Raw genomic sequence first — 24,115 nt, forward strand, 5'->3', positions numbered from 1 at the left:
AAAGACAGAGCATGTTCTAGAATGGCCAGGGTTGGTTATGGCTCATGGAAAGAATGGGAGTGGAGTGGCAGGGGGCAGATGCCGGGCAGGAATGTCGCTTGCGTGCCCTTGCCTGCCTGCCTCTGCAAAGCAGTTTGAGGAGGCTGAGTCAGGGTGTCTGGGCACTGGCTAGGGTGAAAGAACAGGAGGACAGCACACTGCTGGGGGTGGATGTGAGGTCGCACTGGAGAGGTGGGGGAGGGGAGGCACTTTATAAGCCCATTTCCACTGGTTCATTGTCTCCAAAGAGAATCAGTCATCTCCATGTAGACAAATTTCATTTAAAATCTGCAACAGACTTAGTGCTGTTTAACCTGCTGGGAGACATCAGGTAGCCATATTCACGGAGGCCTTTCCATCCCTGACACAAGCTGGGAACAGGACAGCAGTGAGGACTGAATGTGGAGGAGGGCCTTGGCTCCCAGTGGCCAACGTCACTGTTGTGGAGGTCAAAGACATCACAGATGCCCCCATGAAGGGAAGCCTGCTTTCAAAGGGGCTCAGAGCATGCCCAGAGACCTGGCTGCACATATGGGTCGAGAAGGAGAGGGAAATGAGGTGTTAACACTACAGAGGTGCAGCTTTGCAAGATAAAAGTTGTGAGGTGGTTGTGCAACAGTGGGAATGCACTTAACCCTATCTACCCTGCCACTTGGGAAGGCTAAGGGCAGACATCGGGCAGCCTGGGCCACCTGCATCCATGCTGAAGCCTGGTTCTGCTGCTCCGGATTCCACCTTCCTGGAAATGCAGATCTTGGTGAGCGGTAGGTGGGAGCTCCAGTAACTGGGTTCCTGCCATCCACCTGGGAGACCTAGGTGGAATTCCCGGCTCCCAGTCTGGGCTCAGTCCCAGGGTTCACAGGGCTTTAGAAGTGAACCAACAGATGGGGGTCATTCAACCCTCACTGCCTCTCCCCATACACTTCTCTCCCTTTGCCTCTCAAATAATAACACTTAAAAGCCTATTCATTGGCTAAGATGGCCTATGCTATTCACCAGAGCTTTTCCCGAGAGTAGAAGAGCAGTAATAGTAATAATAGTTCACGGGATCAGAGATTTGGCAGGAAACTCTGCACATGCCCAGGAGCAACACGAGTTAATGCTTACTGTGCTTGCTCCCATGCGGCAGGCAGGTCTGTGTGGATGAGAGGCATCTGGCTTCACAACAGCGCTGTGAGTGAGCAGCTGTTCCTACCACCAATCACAGACGAAACGTAGAGGCAGAGAGCGTCCACACAGCTGATAAACACTCCATGAGCAATAGCCATTGACACTGTCCCAGTGGGGTGTATCCATAGTCACCCCCTTGGCATGGCTGGAGCAGGCCCAGGCACTCTGTGGGGTTTTCCATGGGGCAAGAGTGAGGGGCACTTGTGAGCTGGGTGGGGTACATACAGGTGCAATGGCAGGGGGCAGCTTGAGGTGGGAGACCAGCAGACAGTGTGAGCCCTAGTCCTGGCAGAAAGAAACCCAGGCAGATTGTGTTGGCTGCATTGGCAGTGGAGAGAAGGTGGGACCAGGGTGAGACTGGGGGACTGATAAAGAGATAGGGGCAGAGCAAATGGCCACACATGGCTCTAGGCAATGAACCAGTGGACGGACACAGAAGACAGTGAGGAGACTTAGGCAAGACAGGACATGAGCTCAATCTCAGATCACCTGCCTTTAGACCTGGGAGGAGATACTAATAGGCACATGGGGCATCATCATGAGCTAAACCCATGAAGGCAGAAGTCACAGCTTCTTGATTGGATGGGACTCTCCCTCCACGGTGTTTTTGGTTCCCACCACCTTTGGAAAACATCTCTTAAAATGGTCATAGGATCTTGAATGGACTTTGGTTTTTAGGGTTTTCTGGCCGCAGTATTCCTGAGACACCCTCTCTCCTCCACGCAGGCTTCTCTGATTCACCTTGTTCAACCTCCTCGTGCAACCATCTCCTTTCCCCGCGGAAGCCTTCCTGGCTGGCAGAAGTTAGCATTCAGGCACTTGTGGCTCATGCTTTGTTCATCTTGGACGTGAAGGAGGGGAAGGAATGAAAATCTGTGTTCCAGCCAACAGTGTACGGGAAGGCGCAGAGCTGGCTGGGAAGAGCTGTGAAAAGCAGATGCCTCCGGAGCCAACAGCATGGCCAGTGTAGAAGCCAGCTCTGCCAAGCCAAGAGCAACAGGAAGGAAAAACATGCTACATGGAGATGGCAGAGCGGGGATCCAACATGAATACATGTTGTGATGCAAACGTGCATGTTTTATTAAAGAGACAGAGAGTATGCACTCACATCTGCTAGTTTACTTCCCAGCTGGTTTACCAACAGCTAGGACTGGGCCAAAGTCAGGAGCTGAACCTCAGTCCAGGTCTCCCCCATGGGTGGCAGGGACACATATCCATGCTCCATCACCTGCTACCTCCCAGGGTCTACACTTTCAGAAAGCAGGAGCTGGGAGCCAGAGCTGGAAATCAAACCCAGGCACTCCAATGCAAAACACAGTGACGTCTTGGCTTCCAGGCCATGAGCCAGATTTGTGGTTTTGCCAAGTTGATCCCGGTCGTTTGCAGTGACTACGGTGTGGGAGGGCGTCAGCATCACTGAGGAACACAGGCTGAGGCCCACTGCTACTTTTCCTCTCGTGGGTGGTGATGTACAGCGTATGGAGGTGCGGACTTGAGAAGACTTGTTCTCTGGCTGATCAGCCTGACTCACCTACCGTCTTTGTGAACAATGAGGTTAATGAGGGTGGAGACTGCGTCTGGCTTTGTTTCCTGTGCTCTAAATCCCTACCCGGCTTGGAGGACATGGGGTATTTAGACCGCGCCTCTTAGAAGTGGCCTCAGGGTGACACCTGTAAAAAGCTCACCCCAAAGTCACCTTAACAGACACCATTAGGTTGGCAGTAGTTGCTACTTTGTTCTGCTTTGGGATTCTAGACTTTCGCATGGAGGAAAAGCAGAGACGGGGAGGATAGAAACTCTTAGTGCCCCCTGTCTGGCCTGGGGCCCCGCAGCATGGGCATCCCCTGTGAGAAGTTCAGAGCCTGCCCCTGACTCAGGATCTGCCTTCAGGCCGCTTCCCACCCACCTGAACCTGGAAGTGCCCGGGTTTCTAAGCAACCACAGGGCACTTCCGGGTCTCTCCAGGCACAATGACAGGGAACAGCAGACCTAGGTTTCGGTTCCCAGGCTGTTACTGATGATCTGAGGTTGTCGTGTCTTTTGGGAAGAAATGCCAGTCTTTTCATAGGACCATGCCACCTGTCTAAACCCTGAAGCAGACAGATCTCTGCATACAGGGTATGCACAGGCCCCATTGGCAGATGAAGGCACTTGGGGAAGGCAGATGAGCACCATCCCAGCGCAGATGACACCTTGCTGGTGTATCCGGTACTTGTTGCTGTCCCAGCAGATCCTCTATGGGTGAATGCCAGCAGCAGGGAGCCCAGCAGCCTCTGCGTAGTCACCCCAAGAAGAAGCAATAGGGCCCCTCCCCACTTACAGGTAAGGGCATGGCTCCCAGGAGTCCACAGGCTCTTGCACTTCCACTGACTTAGAAAACAGGAAGTCTAGCAGGTTCAGTCTGGGACCACCGAAAGGCCAGAGGCAAGCTGAGATGGAGACCCATCAGCAAGTCTTTTCCCAGAAATGTCCAGCTTTACCTCATGTCCTGATCAGCATTCTCCACAGGTGGTGATGATCAAGGGCCATGAGTTCTGCAGACTTCCTCCAGAGCTGGGGCCACCAATAGAGCTGTGGGGAGACCCTGTAGGGCCTGAGCAGATTGGCAGACTCGGGGCCTCCCAGAGGCCATGGAAGGTCAGGGCCTTCCTGGAGCTTTCAAGCAAAGCCTGAGGTCAAGGGCACTAATGTTTGCCTCAAGAGACATTGTCCGGTGGCCTCTCTGATGGCCACAGCTATGCACACAGAATGGCAGGGTATCGGAGGAGCTATAGCATAGGGGACAAAGATTTCTACGTGGTATGAAAGTCCTGTGAGGGTACTTCTGAAAATTCATGGCTGAAGAATCTAAAGAAGTTTCTTTCTTTTCATTCTTTCTTTCTTTCTTTCTTTTTTTTTTTACGTGAATGGCAGAGGGACAGGGAGCGAGCAAGACAGAAAAAAGACCTTCCATCCACTGATTCACTCCTCAGATGCCTGCAACAGCTTGGGGCTGGGTCACGGCCAAAGCCAGGAACCCCAATCTTCAACTGGGTCTCCCAAATGGGAGATAGGAACCCAAGGACTTGAGCCATCACCTGCTGCCTCCCGGGGTGTGTGTTAGCAGGAAGCTGGATAGGAGGCAGAACAGCCAAGGTGTGAGTCAGGCACCCCAACTGCTGAGCTCCAAAAGAGAAATTTATTTGGTATAAAATGTTTTGAAATCCATGCATGGGTTTTTCATAACTCACTTTCCATGAACTTTCTGCAGGACCACTCACCACCCACCCGCCCACCATTTCCAAGTGCGGGTAATTTTGTCAGTATGATGTCTCTTATTTCAGAAAAGGCTGGGAGATTTCAGAGGCCTGGTAAGCAGAAGTTGTTGAGCCCATTGTCAAAGACGAGACACGTGACCTCTGAGTCTCTGGAGGCTCAGCTACACAGACACTTGGCATCTCCCCATCAGCCAAGCATAGCTGATAGCTGACCACTGATGGAAGGCCTTGGCTTTTCTCTTCTTCTGAGTTGGCATCTTGTTTTTCGATCTGACAGTGGAGGCTGCTTCTCTCTTCTCTCCCTCCCTCTGCATGCGGTGGGTGGTCCTGATGGTGGTGGTCCCATCAGCAGAACTACAATGACAAAAAGGCCACCGATGTTAAGGGATTTCCTAGGAAACATGAAAAAGCAGGTGGAATCTGGAGCCCCACAGAGCACCACATCCCAGCTCTGCTCTCACGAGTTATGTGATCCTGAACACATCATCTACCTATAACATGGAGCTATGGAGCTGGCCAAGGCAGCGATGGTAGTGGCTGGTGAAGGAATAGCAATTGGATGCATGGCACATGGTGGGCACTCCATTCAGGACAGGGCATGTCACTGTGACTATTTTCAACCACTTGTTTGGACTCGGGGCTTCCCAGCTGGCTATGTGTGCTGACCGAGAACACCATTGGAAGTCAAGGAACCGCCCCGATGGCTCCTGCCCCTTCCAGCTCATAGGAACCTGGGATGGCCTCAAGAGCCACCACTTACTGGCAGCACTCAGCCTGGGCTGGGCAGGTGCCAACATAGCATTTCACCTTCGCCTTCACCCCAGCATCACTCCTATCTTCACAGGTGGAGAAGAAAGCAGCCCAGACAGGTTAAGGGACTTGCACAGACTCTCCTCAATGTAGGTGAAGACATACTCAGGGCCATGGGAGGAGTGGTTTCCATGTACCAGGTACATGTTTTGCTTTGTTTTTGTGAATGATCATACAAGTTGTTGACTGCACAAAAGAACTCAGTGAGCTGCTGGCTCTAGCATGAGGCTGGTTCTGCCTGGAGGAAGGCAACCTTCGCCGACTGGGCACAGGTGCCCCCCGAGGGGACCCTGTAATGCTTTCTGGGTGTTACCTTCTCTAGTTCCCCAAACAGCTTTGGGAGATATGCAATCCTAGCATTCCCATTTTAGAGAGGAGGAAATGCAGGCTTAGAGAGTCCACTGAGGTCCTTTCTAAGAAAAATCCGTTCAGAGGAAATTTGGAGCACTGCCTCTCAGCCTCTAAACTGTGTCAGTCTACACTTGTTGGTGAACTACTGTCAGCGCTTCCTCCTTTGGAAGTGAGAACAGTGTTAAAGGAACACGTGGGGTACAAGGGGCATGTGTGTATGTGTGTGTATGTGCGCATGTGTTAAATTTCTGAAACTCAGAGGAGAGAATAAAAAAAAAAAAAAACAATAGAATCACAGTGCCTTTGGGCTCCACCTCTTTGCAAAGTGCTTTCCCAGGAGAGAGACGACACCAGGAGCCTTTGGCTCAGGGAGAGGAGTGACTTGTTCAAGGTCATACAGAGAGAAGTGCAAAGTGAGACCTGGAATCAGGGCCCAGTATTGGCCTCAAAGTACCTCAAGAGTTTGGAGGCATCTGACGGGTGGAACGGACATCATACAGTGCATGTACCAGTCAGATGGCACTGGACTTTGACTTGGATCTGGTGAGCACATTTGGGGCTTTCGAAGAAGGCATGGAGGGGGCTCGGCAGCCTGGCCTAGTGGCTAAGGCCCTCGCCTTGATCCCATATGGCCGCTGGTTCTAATCCCGGTGGCTCCACTTCCTCTCTATCTCTCCTCCTCTCAGTATATCTGACTTTGTAATAAAAATAAAAATAAATCTTTAAAAAAAAAAAAAAAAGAAGGCATGGAGGGAAGGCTCACAGAGAGTGCACTTGGGGGTGCAGAGGGTGGGTCTTTGCCAGGCTCCCAGACTGACAGGCAGAGAAGCTAGGGCAGCCTGGAGAATGACCTTGGGTGATGTGGGGAGGGGAGGATGACTTGGGAGCATTGTTGGGGGACAGGACAGGGGACAGGGAGGGACAGGGGGGTCCACTTCCCTCCATCAGGAGCCTTCCTGCCTTGCAGTCTGGCTGTGATCAGGCTCAAAGGAAACCCCATCTGGGAAAGCACTTTGCAAAGAGGTGGAGCCCAAAGGCACTGTGATTCTATTGTTTTTTTTTTATTCTCTCCTCTGAGTTTCAGAAAGTTAATTTCATCTAGGCTCTACTGCCAGACTTGGTTCACCATGTGATAAAATGTAGTTTGCTGCCAACCCTGCCCAGCAAGGTGTCCTTCTGAAACTACAACCCACATAGTCCCCCCCCCCCCCACATCCCTAGCAGCAAGCCACATTGTCTCTGGCTCTGCAGGCCCACTCCCTGCAGGCTGGCAGCACTACCCTCCTCACTGGTCCATGCACAAGGCTCCTTCTGGGCTGAGGGTATAATACTACTTATGTAGGGTAGGGTCTTTGGGTGACAGAGGAGGGAGAGAGACCCAGACATACAGACCTTCCAGCGATTGCCACACTCATTGCATAGGACAAAGGTTGTCATGGGCTCATCAGCACTTCGGGTCTGCACCTGAGGGAGAAAACCACTGATGAGGTCGGTCCCCTGCCCCAGGACATGCCATGGCTCCCACTGGCCTTAAAGTAGATCCAAACCACGGAGGCTGGCACTGAAATTCCCACCCCTCACCACTGGGAACCCCACAATGCAAGCCTCATTCTTCTAGGGTACACTCCAATAACACCCTAGCTCAGCTTGGCCTTCGACTATCCCTGTGTGGCTGATCCTTCGGGATGGATCTCCTTGCCCCAGGACTTATCTCCTACAAGAAGTTTTCCCCTGTCACCCATGAACTCTGCCTCACTGTCCAGAACTGGAAGAAGCTGGCAGCATCCTTAGCACTCATCTCCTTCATCTTCCCTGTTTTATAGGTTCACCACCTGAGGCCCAGGGAGGCAAGGAACTTGGAGCTCACTGGCACCATTTAAGGATGTCCACTTTATCATCCTTAAAAAAAATTTTTTTTTAAAGATTGAATGATTTATTTGAAAGAATGACAGATGGCTACCATCGCCAGCAGTGAGCCAGGCTGAAGCCAAGAGATTTATCTGGGTCTCCCACATGGATGTAGGGACCCAAACACTTGGGTTATCTGCTGCTACTTTTCCCAGGCCTTTAGCAGGGAGCGGGATTGGAAGTGGAGCAGCTAGGCCATGATCTGGTGCTGATATGGGATGCTGTCAGCACAGGCAGTATGCTATGTCACAAGGCTGGTGCCTGGCTTCTCACCCTCTTAGCCTTTTGATTCAGGCGTAGGAACCTGCTTACCACAGCACCGCCTGGAGATTTAGATTTCACAGTCGTTATTCTGGTTTTCTTTTAAAAAGGCATGGTAACAGAGTAAGAGAGAGGAGACAGAGAATTTCCATATCTTGGATTACTACCCAAATATCTAAAACAGACAAGCTGGGCCAGGCTAAAGCCACAAAGCCAGAAGCCTTGAACCAGGTGACCCATATGGGCAGCAGGGACCCAAGTATGTGAGCTGTCATTTGCTGCTTCCCAGAGTGCATATTAACAGGAAGCTAGACAGGAAGGCAAGTGAAGACCTGGACCCCATGCAGTCAGATGTGGACCCCATGCAGTCAGATGCAGGTATCCCAGGCAACACCTCAACCTGCTAGGGCACAAAGACCCATCCTCATTTTGAATTATTTTTTTAAAAAAGATCTATTTATTTTTATTGGAAAGCTAGATTCACAGAGAGAAGGAGAGATGAGAGAAAGATCCTCCATCTGCTGGTCCACTCCCCAAGTGGCCACAACGGCTGGAGCTGAGCTGATCTGAAGCCAGGAGCCAGGAGCCTCCCCTGGGTCTCCCATGCAGAAGCAGAGTCCCAAGGCCCTGAGCTATCCTTTGCTGCTTTCCCAGGCCACAAACAGGGAGATAAAAGGGAAGTGGAGTAGCTAGGACAGAAACCAGCGCCCATATGGGATCCCAACACATGCAAGGCAAGGACCTCAGTCATCAGGAGGCATCTCCCAGGGCTAGTGTGTGAGCTCAGCATTAAGGCGGAAGACACAGACCGGCCCAGCCCTGTCACTGGGAAGGAATGACACCTGGGAAAGGGTGGCAGATAGGCATCCTGAGAGGAGAGAAAATGTGACCACAGGGCAGCTGACTCCTGCACAAAGTACAGTGCCCCCTGTGGAAGCGGGAGGGAGCAGGCATGGGGACAATTGTGTATCACATCCCAGCCCAGAGTCCTCCCAGGCTCCTCCAGATGGCTGACAGGGCTGGCTGTGTCACTCTCCAGATGCCCTCAATAACCGGGGCTGGACCAGGCTGAAACCAGGAGCCAGAAACTCCATCTAAGTCTCCTATGTGGATGGCAAAGACCCAAGTAGTAGGGCCATCTCCCACTGCCTTTTCAAGCACATTAGCAGGAAACTGGATGAGAAACAAAGCACCAGGACTTGAACAGCTGCTCCCATGGTGGGATGAGGGTGCTCCAAGCAGTGGCTGATGCCACTGAGCCCCAACAACCATCTCCAGGTCTCTATGTGCACACAGAGGGAGCTTCCCACTACAGGGCAGGCCAGGACACACAGGCCCAGCCTCTCAGACACCAGCTGGGTTACTCGATGCACACAACATTTTCTAGAAGGTGCACAGGTGCACCGTGCCCCTTGCCTGTTGCTGATACCTGGTTATAGGTACAGTTCTTCTTCTTGCATTTGCTGCACTGGAAAAGGTCGGTGGTGGTGCCGCCCGTCTTGGCCATTTGGTGCTCACGGATGGCCTCCTGGGTCATGGCATTCCTCAATTCCCTCAGCTCGTCACTGGCCATTTCCTGGAGAGAGAGGAGTTTGTCTTTGAGCCCGGAGCACTGTAGCAGCCGGCCTCACCCTAGTTTCCAGACAGCGACACGGAGTAAGTGCCGCTTGTGCAGCAAGTGAGTAATTGGCACCAAGGGCAAAGAGCCGGAGGACGGCCTGGACTCCTGGGCCTATCTTCAGCAAGAAAAGCCTGCACCTGATGAGTCCTCATCCCATCCCTGGCTAGAAGGTCAAATCTGGAGGCTCAGGCTGGACCAAGATCAGTGGCGAGGGACCATGCAGGAAACCAGCAAACAGCCTATTGTGCACATTCCCTTAAGTCTGGTGCTCACCCTGCTTGCCAGGACCTTGGCCTACACCTGAGCTGCCCACATCACTGCCCAACTGAGTTGTGATGGCCTCCTTGTCCTCCCAGTCTGAGCTTGGTTCAGGACTTATCTGAGCTGTGATCCCTGCCCAGCCAGTTCTGCCTGGTAGGAACCTTGCTTTCACAATGGCCGCCAGACCCTAGAAGGATCCAGACTCTCCCAGGCAACCACCTGTTCCCTTAGGAACATGCATCACAGAACATCATTCCCTCCCCTTTTCTCTTTTTGAGAGGCAAACACACTCCACATGCAACACACACACAACCACGCATGTATGCGCACACGCACAGATAGACTGAACTCTGGTCCATTGATCTGCTCTCCACATGCCTGAAACTAGCAGCTTCTAGTTCAGTCCAGGTTTCCCATGTGGATGGTAGGCACCAAACTACTGGAGCCATCATCTGCTGCTACTTGGGTCTGCAACGGAGGGAGGCTGGAAGTGGGAGTAGGAGCCAGCATTCCCACTTGGGACTCGGGCAGCTCTACCAGCAGCCTGACCCCTAGCTCAAGGTCTGACCCCAGGGAATTCTTTAGTATGAGTTCCTGTCTCCTACCAGCTCCCCGTGGACACACAGCACCTACACCATGGGCCTCTCTCTATCCATCTTTTGGGCCATCTGACTCCTCTTAAGCCCATGCAAGAGAACAGCAGAGAGGGGGACACCCAAACCGGGGAGAGCTCTGGTTACAGGCTGGTTTTGGAGAACTGCTGATCTGGTACAGTCTAAACATTTCCATTGATGCTACCTATCCAATATGAAAGGTGAAATGACAGAAGGCAGACTAGAAGTCGAAATAAATGAAGAAAAACAGAAAGAGAGGAACAGTGATGTAGAGGGAAAGAACTCTTCCATCCACTGGTTCACCCCTCAAATACCTGCAACAGGTGGGACTGAACAAGCCAGGATCCAGGAATCCATCCTCGTCTCCCATCTGGGTGGTGGAGACCCTAAACACTAGGGCCATCTTCTGCTGCCTCCCCAGGCATGTTAACAGGCAGTTGCATTAGAAGCGAAGCAGCCAGAACTCACATCTGTGACTCAGTATGAAATGCAAGTAGCAGCTTATCTGGCTATACCACAATATCTATTTTTCAGATTATTCTTCTGCACACTAAGGTTTAAGTCCTAGTGAGTTAAATTCAAGAGCTCGATTCCACCTAATGACAAGGATATACACACACACACAAGTCAATCAGGTTCCAGAATGTAATGCATTGCTTCACTCAAAATGCATTAGATATTGATTGGATGTCTCCAACTAGATCATTCTGCTGATAAACTGACTTCGGCTGTGGGAGTGCCTGATTCACAGCATTCATCAACTTCCATGGAACAACACTCCTACTCCAACAAAACTACTAATGGGAGGTGACTGCAGTGCCAGAAGGGCTACACACCATCTGCTCTCACAAGGCAGTAGAGCTGGCTGTGGCTGGTCACTGCCCCTAGAGACTCACACTCGGGGTCTGGCTCCTGCCCCAGGCAGCGCTCATCTGGCAGTGTAGCCAGGCACTTGCACGATGCTCCAGCAAGGGAAAGAAGGACTAAAGCAAAGACTTGGTGCAGGGTGAAGCACAGACCACGAGGGCTCATTGATGTGAAGCTGTGCCTTAACCAGCCTTCTCCAAAAGGCAGAAGGCAGACACAGAGGTCAAGAAGGATATTTAAGGGGAGGGTTCAAGAAAGCAGAAAGCCATGGGCCCGGCGGCGTGGCCTGGCAGCTAAGGTCCTCGCCTTGAAAGCCCCGGGATCCCATATGGGCGCCGGTTCTAGTCCCGGAAGCTCCACTTTCCATCCAGCTCCCTGCTTGTGGCCTGGGAAAGCAGTTGAGGACGGCCCAATGCACTGGGACACTGCACCCGCGTGTAAGACCCGGAAGAGGTTCCAGGTTCCCGGCTTCGGATCGGCGCTCACCGGCCCGTTGCGGCTCACTTGGGGAGTGAATCATTGGATGGAAGATCTTCCTCTCTGTCTCTCCTCCTCTCTGTATATCTGGCTGTAATAAAATGAATAAATCTTTAAAAAAAAAAAAAAAAGCAGAAAGCCAGACTGTAGGAGCAGGGTCTTGTGAGCCAGCTAAGAAGAGACAATAGAAAAATCCTCCAACCCACCAATCCCTCCTTGCCCAGCTTATTTAGCACAAAGCAGCATGGGAGATGCCAAAAGTGCAATAATACCAAAAATCAGGGCAATGGGAGCCCAAAGAACCACGTAGGACACTTTGCTATGGTGGACCCCTGACCTTTGCAAAATTCCAGTCATCATTGTCTTGGCTTGATCATGTCTGTTGGGGATTGGGGAAGGTTCTAGAAAATGGACTCATCATAATCACATTTGACCATGGACATTCTGATTCTGTGGAGGGAGATTATGGGCCGCTGGGAAGCTCTGCCTGTGGGACCTGCGGTGTGTTTCAATATTTAAAGGTTTATTTATTTTTACTTGAAAGGGTGATTTACAGAGAAAAGGAGAGACAGAGAAAGTTCTTCCACCTGGTGGTTTACTTCCCAAATGGCCACAATGGCCAGAGTTGAGCTTATCTGAAACGAGGATCCAAGAGCTTCTTCTGAGTCTCCCATGTGGATACAGGGATCCAAGGACTGGGGGTCATCCTCAGCTGCTTTTGCAGGCCATCAGCAGGGAGCTGAATTGGAAGTGCAGCATCTGAGACATGGACTGTTACCCATATGGGATTCCAGCACTTGCAGATGGCAGATTAGTCTGTGGAGCCACTGCTCTGGCCCCTAGTATTTGTTTTAAAACAAGAGTCACGCCTCTCATTTGTATATCAGCACTACCCGTTCTTGCACAACCAAATATCTATGATTGTATCTATGGAGGACATTCCGCTGTAAAGCAGTGAAACAGGGAGTATACAGACAAAAGGAAAGTAAGATCCCAAGTGAAGGAACTAAGAGTGGGAGAGGGATGCCCAGGACCTTCCCCATTTGTATGCTGTTAGAGAAGGGATGCTGTGTGTAATTTCAGCAGACACCTGCTGAGCACTCAGGCTGGAGCAGGTGCTGCTGTTCTCAACGCTGGGTGAGTCTGGAGCAAAACAAGACATCCCCTCAGGACCCTGGGAGGAGGAAGTGGCAAAGTGCAGAGTCAGGCAAGCAGGGAGACACAGATAGGGCTGCCCTAGGCACTTGCTGCCCAGGCTTGCTCTCCAGGCCGCTCCGTCTTCTGGGTCTCCAGCCAGTACGTAGCCCAATCCTACCCAGCTACTTCTCTTACTGCAACAGAAATCCTCCAATAGTACCTCCACTTCTAGCAGAAACTTCTTGCCTGGGCAAATGATGACCTGAAATGAAGGGATCCTTGGTTTCTCTATGTTGAAACCCAAATTTCTGAGCAGGCCACAAGGTCCCCAGGGCAGGGCCCTTAGGGTGGGATTAGTGCCCTTACAGAAGGGCTTGAGGGGTTGGCATTCGGCACAGTGGTCAAGATGCCTCCTGGGACACCCCGCAGCCCTTTTCAGAGTACCTGGTTCCAGGCAAGGCTCCGCTGGACCCCAGTCAATTGACGGCTCCAAGTATCAGGGTCCCTACCGCCCATATGGAGTCCCCAAGTCCTCACTCTGGCCTCCCCCAGCCCCACCTGTTGCAGGCATTTGGGTAGTGAGCCAGCAGACAGCAGACCCTTCTCTGCCTTTCAAATAAACCAGATAAGCAAATAAGTAAATAAAGGCCTGAAAGAGACACCTGCTTTTTCCACCAGAGGTATTATACTGAGAGGCACCATCTCAGGGGAAGGTCCCCTCACCATACGCTGAGTTGGCCGGTGTCTTGACTTTGGCCTTCAGGACCCCAGCACTGGCAGGCACGAACATGTGCTGTCGGTAAGCGGCGCGCTCCGGCACCTGTGCTAGAGCAGTCTGAACAAAGTCACGGCTACGGTCCAAGTGCAGGTGTCATTCGGGGCAGATGCTGCCACCTGCCTAAGCAGTTCAGATGCTGGAAACACTGGGCAACCTGAGCCAAGTCCCTCATTTTATCCTGGAGCAGGGACTGCCACTGCTTTGGGTAGTTTGGACACAGCAAATGCACGTTCACACCCCACACGATGCTCGCACACCACGCATACTTCAACACACATCACTCCCGCACACAAGGGCATTTCCGAAAGTCCACAGAAAGATGGAATTGTTCATCTTGGTGCAAAAATTTTTGGAATTCATGCAGATTTTTCATTATGTATATTTTTCACAAACTTTTTGAAGATCCTAAATATCCATGAATTTTAAGGTGTTTTGTATCAAAATGATTTTAAATTGCATTTTTCATGAACTTTTTGAAGTTCCACTGTATACTGAACACCATACTCCACACATCATACACACCACACACATATTCCACACACCATTCTCACATCAGGCACACCACACACACATACTATACACAACTAATGTGACACACACCACACACACTGCAGCTACACATCATGCATACCACATACCCACATCATACACAACACATGATACATACCACACACCCATGCACACCACCCCCCCACACATACAGCATTCACACCACACACATACATACCATTCACTCTTACCAACAATTTCAGAGGATTCCTGTACACCATGAGGCTCATCCATCCAAGACCCTAATACATTTCCACGCCGCTTCTCGGGGCCTCTTCAACTCTCTATTCTGTCAATTCTGGCTAGAACAAGACACCCACACCTGAGAGTGTACAATGGGGATATTTCCTCTTCCATGTAATGAGGTATGTGAACTGGCTGGTAGATGAACCTGCCATGTGCTGGGGAGGGCTTTATGCTTATTCACCTTCTAACACAAGAGAGGAGAACCTTTTCCTACCCAGGGCCACACAAAGCCATCAACTCCAAAATGACCCTGTTGTTGACGGAATTTCCAGTGTCTTGGTGAGCCAGACTGATGACTTCATAGCTGAACGTTCCCCACCCCTGTTCTAAGCAGTTCACACTCTCCTGGAAAATTGCTTTGAAAAAACTATGTGTGAATTTAGAGCAAACTGCAACAAAATTCTCGCTGGATTCTATTTCCCAGGGACTTCCTAGAGTCTCCTTCCTTCTTAGTCCCCTCCCTTTCTCGTGAGATGGTTACACTAGCATCTTCACAGAGGGGAAACCAAGCAGGTCCTGGCCCAGCTCCAAGCTTCCCACCCAGGACCTGAGCTGCCTGCCTAGGCCTATTCCCTTCCTTTTCCCTTCCCTTCCAATCCCTTTGAACAGAATCCATTCTTTCTTTCCATAGCACACCTGGCAGGCTCCATCACAGCCTGACTACTCTGTGTGAGTGGCACCCATAGTAGGGGGTATCTCTGTCTCCACAGTTGGGACTGGTATCAGCCTGGACAAGAGCGAGGCTGACAACAAAGCAGTGTAGAGCCAGATGGTCTGCTTCTGGCTCATTCGCCAAGGAATATCAGGTGTCTCCTTTGAGCCACAGTTCCCCTGTCTATAAAATGGGCATGGCGAATATTTCCATCATCTCAGGGAGTGGACACACAGCCCTCAGCACAGCACTGGAGGTGTCTGAGCTGTGCCTAGGAACCCCATGGACAGGCAGGAAAAGTCCCCGGGCTCGCCTCTGCTGGGCCTTGCCTCTGGCCCTCTGTGCTGAGCCCTCACCTCTGCTGTCATTTTGGCAATGAGCGCAGTGGAGATGGCCCCACTGAGCACATTCCGCCTCAGGCTGGGGTTCCTGGGGTCCTTAAGGTTGCTGATCCGGCTGCGCACGCGGTTCCGGTACTTTATGTCTGTGCCCTTGAGCTCCTGGTAGATATGTGATAGGGTCAAGGGTCAATAAGCCAGTGAAAAGACATGGAGAGACCTTGTGTTGGAGTCCCTGGGCCAGTTCTGGGAAGTCTGTGGCTTCCTAAAGGAATCAAAGTCTCAGCAGCTGGGGGCTGCCAAGATCATGACAATGGTGACAATACCTCCAGGCAGGGAGGGCGAGGGAGACCCAGGGTCCAGGTGTCAGCTCTGGCAGGGTGCTCCCAGAGCGCCATGTCCCCCACTTCTCTGCCCTGCAATGACATCCAGGACTACCCCAGGGGACTCACCTTGGGAATTACCAGCCAGTTACTCAACAGATGACAAAGCTGAGATTTAGAAATGACGCATGCCCTGGCTCAAGGTCATGGCAAATTCCAGGCAGAGACAGGGCTGGAAGCCAGACCCCTTTAGTAGTCATGCTCTCTCCACCCCCAGCAGGAAGTCGTCCCTGGCCACCAACTGCTGTCATAAATGCGGCCTCCTGGATGGGCCACCCCCACCCCCAGGCAGCCTTCCTGGCCTCCCCACACCCACCCCTCGGCCTCCTGGAGGAGTTCAGGGAAAGTTGCCTCATGTTCTGATTGGAGTCAAGCCCCACTGGGAAGACAGAGCTGCGTTTGGGAGCTCTGTGCCCAAGAAAGAGGTTGATGGGAACATGGGAAGATTGGAAGAAAGGAGGTGTGTCAGTGCTGTCACGAGGAGCAGCATGAAAGGAGATACCACAATGCACTGGGAAACAAAATGTGCGCTTCCGGGTCGGCCTCTGGGACTTCTGGCAGCGTCTGCCGGCAAGTGGGGACATCAGCTTTTCCTGACTCCCCTGCTTCCCAGGACCATAAACGAGGAGCAGAGGGAGAAGCACAGCTTCAGGTGGCACCATGGGTACTCCATGCATGCCGAATGAGGGCACTGCAAAAAGTCTGGGAAAACTGGAATTAACAGATACTCATTTTTGGTGCCAAAATGTTTGAAATCTTCCTTTCCGGGCTGTTCATAAAGACCCTAGATAATGACAATCATAAGAACTTGTGGATAAATTTCAAAATCTTTCACATCAAAATAAACATTTTAAAAGAAGTTATTTTTTATTTGACAGGCAGAGTGACAGGGAAGACAGCAAGCTAGAAACCATTCTTTTGCTGCGTTACTCCCCAAATGGTAATGGCTGAGGCTGGGTCAGGTTGAAGCTAGGATCCTGGAACTCCAGCTCCCACGTAGGTGCAGGGGCCAACTACCTCCCAGGCACATTAGCAAGGAGCTACATAGAAGGAGAGCAGCCTGGACACAGAACCCTTTCTCTGATATGGGACACCACTGACCCACGATGTTAGCTCCAAGTTTATTTTTTTAAAGGTATATATTTTTTATTTAATTGAGCGGCAGAGAAACAGAAAGAGGGAAATGGAGGGTCATACAGAGAAAGCTCTCGCCTGTCGGTTCACTTGCTGCTTGCGATAGCTGAGGCTGGGCTGGGGCTGAAGCCAGGAGCCAGAAACATAATCCAGGTTCCCGTGTGGGGATCAGGGGCAGAGGCTCTCACCTGGGACGCAGACATCTTAGTCATCAAGCTCATCACCTGCTAAAAATCTGCCTTTTAATTCTGTTCTCAGAATTCAATTCTGTTTTCAAGAACCCTTGTATCAGTCCAGGGTTGCTCCAAATAGGACAAGTTTTTAACGGGACACAGAGCATTCATGTCGCCAAATGTCTGCTCTCCCCACCTGCCCGGTGGCCCCCTCACTCTCCAGGTGGGCTGGAAGAGAGACTGCTGAGGAGAAAATGGAGAGGAAAACCGGGCTAGTCTTGATCCCTCACACTCTGCTTTCCTGAACTAACAGAAGTTAGGAACCCGTTCAGGTGTGGGTGACTCAAGACTCCAAGCATGGCTGACTAGGGGCAAGGGTTTGGCCATGTGGCTAAGATACTGAACTTCTGCTCTGGAGTTTCAACTCCTGACTCCAGCTTCCTGCTGAATGCAGATTCTGGGAAGCCACAGGTGGTCCAAGTGCTTGAATCCGGACACCTGTGTGAGACCTGGATGGAATTCTAGGCTCCCAGCTTTGGCCTGGCCCTGGTGGCTAGGAGTGGGCCTTGGGCAACAGAGGAGGAGGAGAGAGGGCTGCTGAAGACCAGCTGAGCTCCCCAGCTATCACACAGGGGGATTCCAAAGGGTCTCCCCACCTCCATGAAATTCTCCCTGCCCTGGGCACTCTGCCCCCTCCCTACATACCTCCTGAGGTTGGACAGGTGAACCTTTGTCTGAAGTTCTGTCTTGGCATGCATTCCACGGGAATACTGTGGACTTATTCTCTCCTGAGCCCAAAGCCTTTTGAAGCCATGGCCATTATCACAGGGTGGACACCTTGCCCGGGTGACCCACGGCCCCTGTGAGATGGGAAGCGGGGGAGAGCCATACAGAATGAATCCAGGGAGTATGGCTTCCAGTTAAGCTCTGACACTCCCAGGAGTTGCCGGCTCTCAGCCTCCCCACTTGGACAATGAGAACCACAGCTGCTGCCTAATCAAGGGAGCAAGCGTCAACAGCCCGGCCCAGTGCCCAGTACCTATCAAGGAATCCAACCTGGGAGCTGGAGCCAGTGCTGTGGCACAGCATGCTAGACCACCACCTGGGATGCTGACTTCCATATGAGCACTGGTTCAAGTTATGACTGCTCTGTTTCCAATCCAGCTCCCTGGGAAGGCAGCAAAGGATAGGCCAGTAGAGGCCGCCCCCCTGCCACCCACATGGGAGGCTCAAGATGGAGTTCCTGGCTCTTGTCTTCAGCTCAGTCAAATCCTGCTGTTACGGACAACTGAGAAGTGAATTTGTAGATGGGAGCTCTCTCTTCCTTTGCCACTCTGCCTTTTAGCGCCCAGTGTGATGGTTCAACTGGCTGATCCTCCACCTACAAGCACTGGCATTTCATATGGGCAACAGTTAAGTCCCAGCTGCTTCACTTCCCAGCCAGCTCCCTATTAACGGCCTGGGAAAGCAGCAGAAGATGGCTCAAGTCCTTGGGCCTCTATGCCTATGTGGTAGACTTGGAAGAAGCTTCTGGCTCCTAGCTTCAGATTGGCTCAGCTCTGGCTGTTGTGGCCATAAATCTGTGTTTCCAATAAAAATACATAAATCTTTATAAAAAGATTTATGTATTTCCATTGGAAAAATCAATTATACATAGAGAAGAAACAGAGAGGAAGATCTTCCCTCTGCTGATTCACTCCCCCCCATGCAGCTGCAACGGCCAAAGCTGAGCCAATTTGAAGCCAGGAGTTGGGAGCTCCTTCAGGGTCTCCCACATATGTGCAGGGTCTCAAAGCTTTGGGCTGTCCTCAACTGCTTTCCCAGGCCAAAAGCTGGATGGGAAGCAGGGCCTCCGGTATACGAACTGGAACCCACATGGGATCTTAGTGAGTGCAAGGTGAGGACTTTAGCCACTAGGCTATCACGCCGAGCCCTACAAAAAGATTTTTAAAAATTATTTCAAAGGCAGAGCTACAGAGAGAGGGAGAGACGCAGAGAAGGCCTCAGAAGGCTGCAATGTCTGGAGCTGGTTCACGCTGAAGCCAGGTGCCAGAAGCTTCTTCTGGGTGTCCTATGTGGGCACAGGAGGCCATGTACTTGGGCCATCCTCTGCTGCCTTCCCAGGCCGCAAGTGGGAGACAGATCAGAGGTGGAGCAGCACCCACACAGGTTGCTAAGTTTCGCAGGCAGTAACTTCACTGACTATGCTACAACACCAGCCTTCCGCCCCCCACCAGCCTCCTTTTGATGGGGAAAAGAAGCTGTCATTGAGAGATGGAAGGGGGGAAAGCTGAGTAAGGCTTCTGTGTGGACCAAGAGACAACAACGTGCTGGGTTCAAGTCCCCAGGCTAACCTTGCTGTGTAGGCTCTGGGGAAGGGTTGCAGTTTCTTGAATCCCAGCCACCTCACGTTTAAGGCTGAGTTAACCATAAAGTCCACTTCAGGACTTGCTCTCACTCAGAATCAGGCCCTGTTCTCCAGGGGCTTAGCCATAGGCCAGCAGGTGCAACACTTATGATAAATGTTAGCTGGGACTAAGCACTATGGTTTAGGGCAGAGAGCTGTCCACTGGGCCCTCACTGTCTTTTGGTGGTCAGCTCCTGGACAGCCCAGACACCCACAGCCCAGCATAGCTAAAGGATATGATCTTCAACTTCTGAGGCCATCTTGTCACAGTTGACTCCATAGTCCTTGTAATCACCTAGAGGAAGGCAGGACATGGAGGCTTGAGTCAGACAAGATTGTGGCAGTGTTTGCCCTTGAAGGCAAGGTCATGCCTATGCCGCTGCCAGGGTGGTGGTGTGGCTGCCCTGGGGACCCCCAACCCCTTCCCTCCCCAGCAGGGTCCACTCACCTTCTGCTTGCAGGGCTGCAGAGAGCATCTCCACGCACTTGTCCCGGACGGAATCCCCCGTGAGATAGCAGGGGGCCAGGAGGCAGACAGAGGGAGCGAACGTGGGAGTGCTGGGGCTGCTGGGTGTCTTGGGGGTCTCGGCTTTGGATTTGCTGCTGTTTGATCTGAGGATGACAGTAGCAGACACTGTGGTCAGTCGGGTCCTGTTCTAGACATTTTCCTGGATGACTTCCTTCCAGTCCCGGAACAACCGTTTAAGCCAGGGCCTGCTTCAGGCTCTTGATGTGGATTGACTCATTCTGTCCTCCTGATATCCCGTCCCCCTTTCCCTGAATCAGGGAGGTATGATTCCTATCCCAGTTTCAGACACATGTTCCAAAGTGCAGAGGGAGGGAGAAAGAGAGATGGCCACAACAGCTGGAGCCAAAGCCAGGAGCCTAGAGCTTTTTCCAGGTCTTCCACATGGGTACAGGGGTCCAAGCACTTGGGTCATCTTTTGCTGCTTTTCCAGGCACACTAGCAGGTCGCTAGATTGGAAGTGGAGCAACTGAGACTTGAACTGGCGTCTACAGGGAGTGCCAAACAGCAGGCAGAGCTTTAACTTAACTATGGCTCCTTGCATTTTTATTTTTAAAGAAAATTTATTTATTTATTTATTTGAGAGGATGAGAGAGAGATCTTCCATCTGTTCATTCATTCCTCAAATGTCCCAATAGCCAGGAATAGGCGAGGCCAATGTCAGAAGCCAGAAACTCCAAATGGGTCTCCCATATAAGTGGCAGGAACCCAAGCACTTGGGACATTGTCTGCTGCTTGTGGAAGGGAAATCAGAAGCACAGAGTATTGGAACTCACACTAAACACTCTGTACGGGATGCAGGTGTCCCAAGCAGCAGTGTAACTCACGGTGCACAAGGCCTAACTCTCAAAAGGCATTGAAAGAGGTGCTGTTGTGGCATATCAGGTTAAGCCACCACCTGCAGCGCTGGTATTCTATATGGGAGTCCCCACGATTCTGTTTCTGATCCAGTCCCCTGCTAATGCACCTGGAAAAGCAGCAGACCATCTTTCCAGTGCTTGGGTCCCTGCATCCATGTGGATGACCCAGCAGAAGTTTCTGGCTCCTGGCTTCAGCTTGGCCCAACCATTTGCAGAGTCCATCAGCAGCATATAGGTTTCTCTCTCTCTCTCTCTCCCTGTAGCTTAGCCTATAAAATAAATACAATAAGATCTATTTTTTTTTAATAAAGAGGCTCTTGGCTCAGGTCACATCTGCAACAGAATTCAAACACAGGCAGCTGAACTCCCTGGGCACCCATGCTCTTATGTAATCACTGTGTTTTACCCCTTACAGAACAGCGAGGACACAAATAATTACAGGACAATCTGATATGCACTAGGAAGTCATAAATACACAGGCCCTGCATTCACTCACTCAGTAGGTAGTGATTATGCAGGACTACATTGTTGATATGGCATGCACCACACAGGTGCAGGTGCTGGAAGTGGGGTCCCCGAGTGGCAATGCTGGGGTGGTGGACCTATAAGAGGTAGGACCTAGTGGAAGGTAATTAGGGGTCATGAAATGCTCATTAGCTCATAAGCTCATTAAAGCTGGTCTTGGCAGAGTGATTGAGCCAACTAGACTGCCTTTCTTGGTATGTATCCCAGATGTCAGGTACCTGGTTAGACCAGACCTCTGGAGGCATCTCTTCCTAGCACTGGGCGGGGAGCCCGGACTAGAGCAGGAGAAGCTCTGTGCCCAGGAGTCTGCAGCCCAGCAACAGGACTGTCCCCACCGCTGACTGGCTGGTTGTAAGCAGGTGCTGGTGCCAGGACGGTGCCAGAGGCCTGTGAGCTTACCCGCTCCTCCTTCCTTCCTTTTTTTTTTAAGGTTTATTTATTAATTTTTAATTGGAAAGGCAGATTCACAGAGAGAAGATACAGAGAGAAACACCTTCCATCTGCTGGTCCACCGTCCAAGTGGCCACAACAGCCAGAACTGAGCCAATCCGAAGCCAGCAGCCAGGAGTTTCTTCCAGGTGCAGGGTCCCAAGGCTTTGCGCGATCCTCTGTTGCTTTCCCAGACCACAAGCAGGGAGCTGGATGGGAAGCAGAGTAGCCTGGACACAAACTGGCACCCAAATATGATCCTGGCGGTTGGAAGGCGAGGATTTAGCGACTAGGTTACCGTGCCAGGCTCCTGTAAGCATTTTCTAGACAACCCTCAATGCAGGTGCAGGAGGCAGATTCTTTCAAGCATTTCCATTTCCAGGTGAGGAAAAAAGCCTAGGAGGTCCCAGCATGGAGTCAGGCCTGCAGTTCCATCCACCGAGATCAGACCAAGTACTCGGTTCTGAGGCCTGTGTACCTCACTCTAGGATCTACTACTGACAAGTGACTGCATTGCATTATTTCATTTTTATATGAAAGGCAGGTTTATAGAAAGAAAAGGAGAGGGGAAAAAGAGAGAGAGAAAGATCTTCCACCCACTGGTTCACTCCTCAAATGGCTGCAATGGCGGGAACTGAATCAGTTCAAAGGCAGGAGCCTGGAGCTTCTTCCAGGTCTCCCACACAGATGCAGAGGCACAGGACTGGGTCATCCAGCAGGGAGCTGGACTAGAAGTAGAGCATCCAGGACTTGAACCAGTGCCTATATGGGAGGCTGGTGGCACAGGCAAAGGCTTAACCTACAGTGCCACAGTGCTGGGCCCTAAGTGACCCTACTTATAAAGCGATTTTTAAAAGAGCACATGGCTGGGTACAGATGATTGGTAGGCTCCTCATGTACCCATCACAGGCTGGGGCCGCTGTGATGCCACCAGGTAGGCAGGGGCCTCAGCAACACATGTTTTATTCCTCTTGGTTCTGCGGGATATGGGGTCCAAGGTAAAGGCACTGGCTGCTTCCAGGGAGGGCTCTTCTACTTTGTCAATGGCCGCCTCCTCACTGTCTTCACGTGGGAAGAGAAGGAAGCAGCCCTCAGTGTGCCTTCACAGAAGGACACTAACTAGGGGCCAGCATTGTGGCCTAGCGGGTAAAGCTGCCTACAGCGGCTGGCATCTCATATAGGCATGGTTCATGTTCAGCTGTTCCACTTCAGATCCAACTTCCCACTACCATCTCTAGGAAAAGCAGCAAAGACAGTCTGAGTGTTTGGGTCCCTGCCACCCCTGTGGGAGACATGGAAGAAGCTCCCGGCTTGGGTTTGGCCCAGCCCTGCCTGCCACTGGCATCTGTGACCCGTAAGGGAAATCAGGTCCAGCCCCAGCCATTTGGGAAGTGAATAAGTAGATCTAAGGTCTATAAACAATCCCCACTCAAATAATCTTGGCTTACAAGAGAATCCCATCTAACTCACCTGCTAAGCTTGCTATCTGGCCTGATCTTGGTGCTCCTCTGTCACCATAGGCACCACTGGACCACTGGGACTTCTGTGTCCTCAACAACTATGAGGCCCCTCAGAGGTGTGTGTGTGGCCCCTGGGGAGTTGAGTTTCAGCCCTGGTGAGTTTGTGTAGTCTGTTCCTACGTCACCCTAGAGGCATTTGCCTCTGTGTGTGTGTGTGTGTGTGTGTGTGTGTGTGTATTTTTGAGGCTTATTTATTTTTTAATTGGAAAAGCAGATATACAAAGAGGAGGACAGACAGAGAGGAAGATCTTCCATCTGGTGGTTTACTCCCCAAGTGGCCACAACGGCTGGAGTCGGGAGCTCCCTCAGGGTCTCCCACGCAGGTGCAGGGTCCCAAGGCTTTGGGCAGTCCTCTGTTGCTTTCCCAGGCCACAAGCAGGGAGCTGGATGGGAAGCGGGGCCACTGGGATTAGAACCAGCACCCATGTGGGATCCCAGGGTGTTTAAGGCGAGGACTTTACCTGCTAGGCTATTGTGCCAGCCCCCCTCCCCAGCTTTTTTAAAATTTAAATTTCTTGGGCCCCGGTGCAGCTGTTTGGGGAGTGAATCAAAGGACAGAAGAGCTTCCTCTCTGTCTCTCCTCCTCTCTGTATAATAATTTAAAATAATTGAAATTTCTTACAACTTACAAATTTGAAATGGAGAGAGAAAGCTTGCATCTGGTAGCTCACCTGCCAAAATGCCCAGGAGCCAAAGCAGGCAGTAAGTCTCCCCCGTGGGTGGCAGGAATCCAAGCACCAAGCCATCCCCACTGGCCCCAGAGAGTGGTGTTGGTAGCCAGAGCTGGGAACTGAACCCCAGTATTGGTTTGCATCCCAGTTG

General features: G+C 51.6%; 1 protein-coding gene across 1 annotated transcript in view; it reads right to left on the bottom strand.

The window, feature by feature from the left end:
• Nucleotides 1–4,779: 4,779 nt before the first annotated feature.
• Nucleotides 4,780–24,115, bottom strand: part of TCEA3 (transcription elongation factor A3) — a 43,007-nt gene continuing 23,671 nt past the window's right edge. The window contains exons 6-11 of the mRNA XM_058676742.1: nt 19,882–20,045; nt 19,672–19,728; nt 15,355–15,509; nt 9,226–9,372; nt 7,020–7,091; nt 4,780–4,820 (exon numbers count right to left, since the gene is read on the bottom strand). Coding sequence (XP_058532725.1) covers nt 4,812–4,820; nt 7,020–7,091; nt 9,226–9,372; nt 15,355–15,509; nt 19,672–19,728; nt 19,882–20,045 — 604 coding nt within the window. The 3' untranslated portion in view covers nt 4,780–4,811. The remainder of the gene's footprint in view (nt 4,821–7,019; nt 7,092–9,225; nt 9,373–15,354; nt 15,510–19,671; nt 19,729–19,881; nt 20,046–24,115) is intronic.

The sequence above is a fragment of the Ochotona princeps genome, chromosome 2, assembly GCF_030435755.1.
Source record: "Ochotona princeps isolate mOchPri1 chromosome 2, mOchPri1.hap1, whole genome shotgun sequence".
In the NCBI taxonomy this organism is placed as follows: Eukaryota; Metazoa; Chordata; class Mammalia; order Lagomorpha; family Ochotonidae; genus Ochotona; species Ochotona princeps.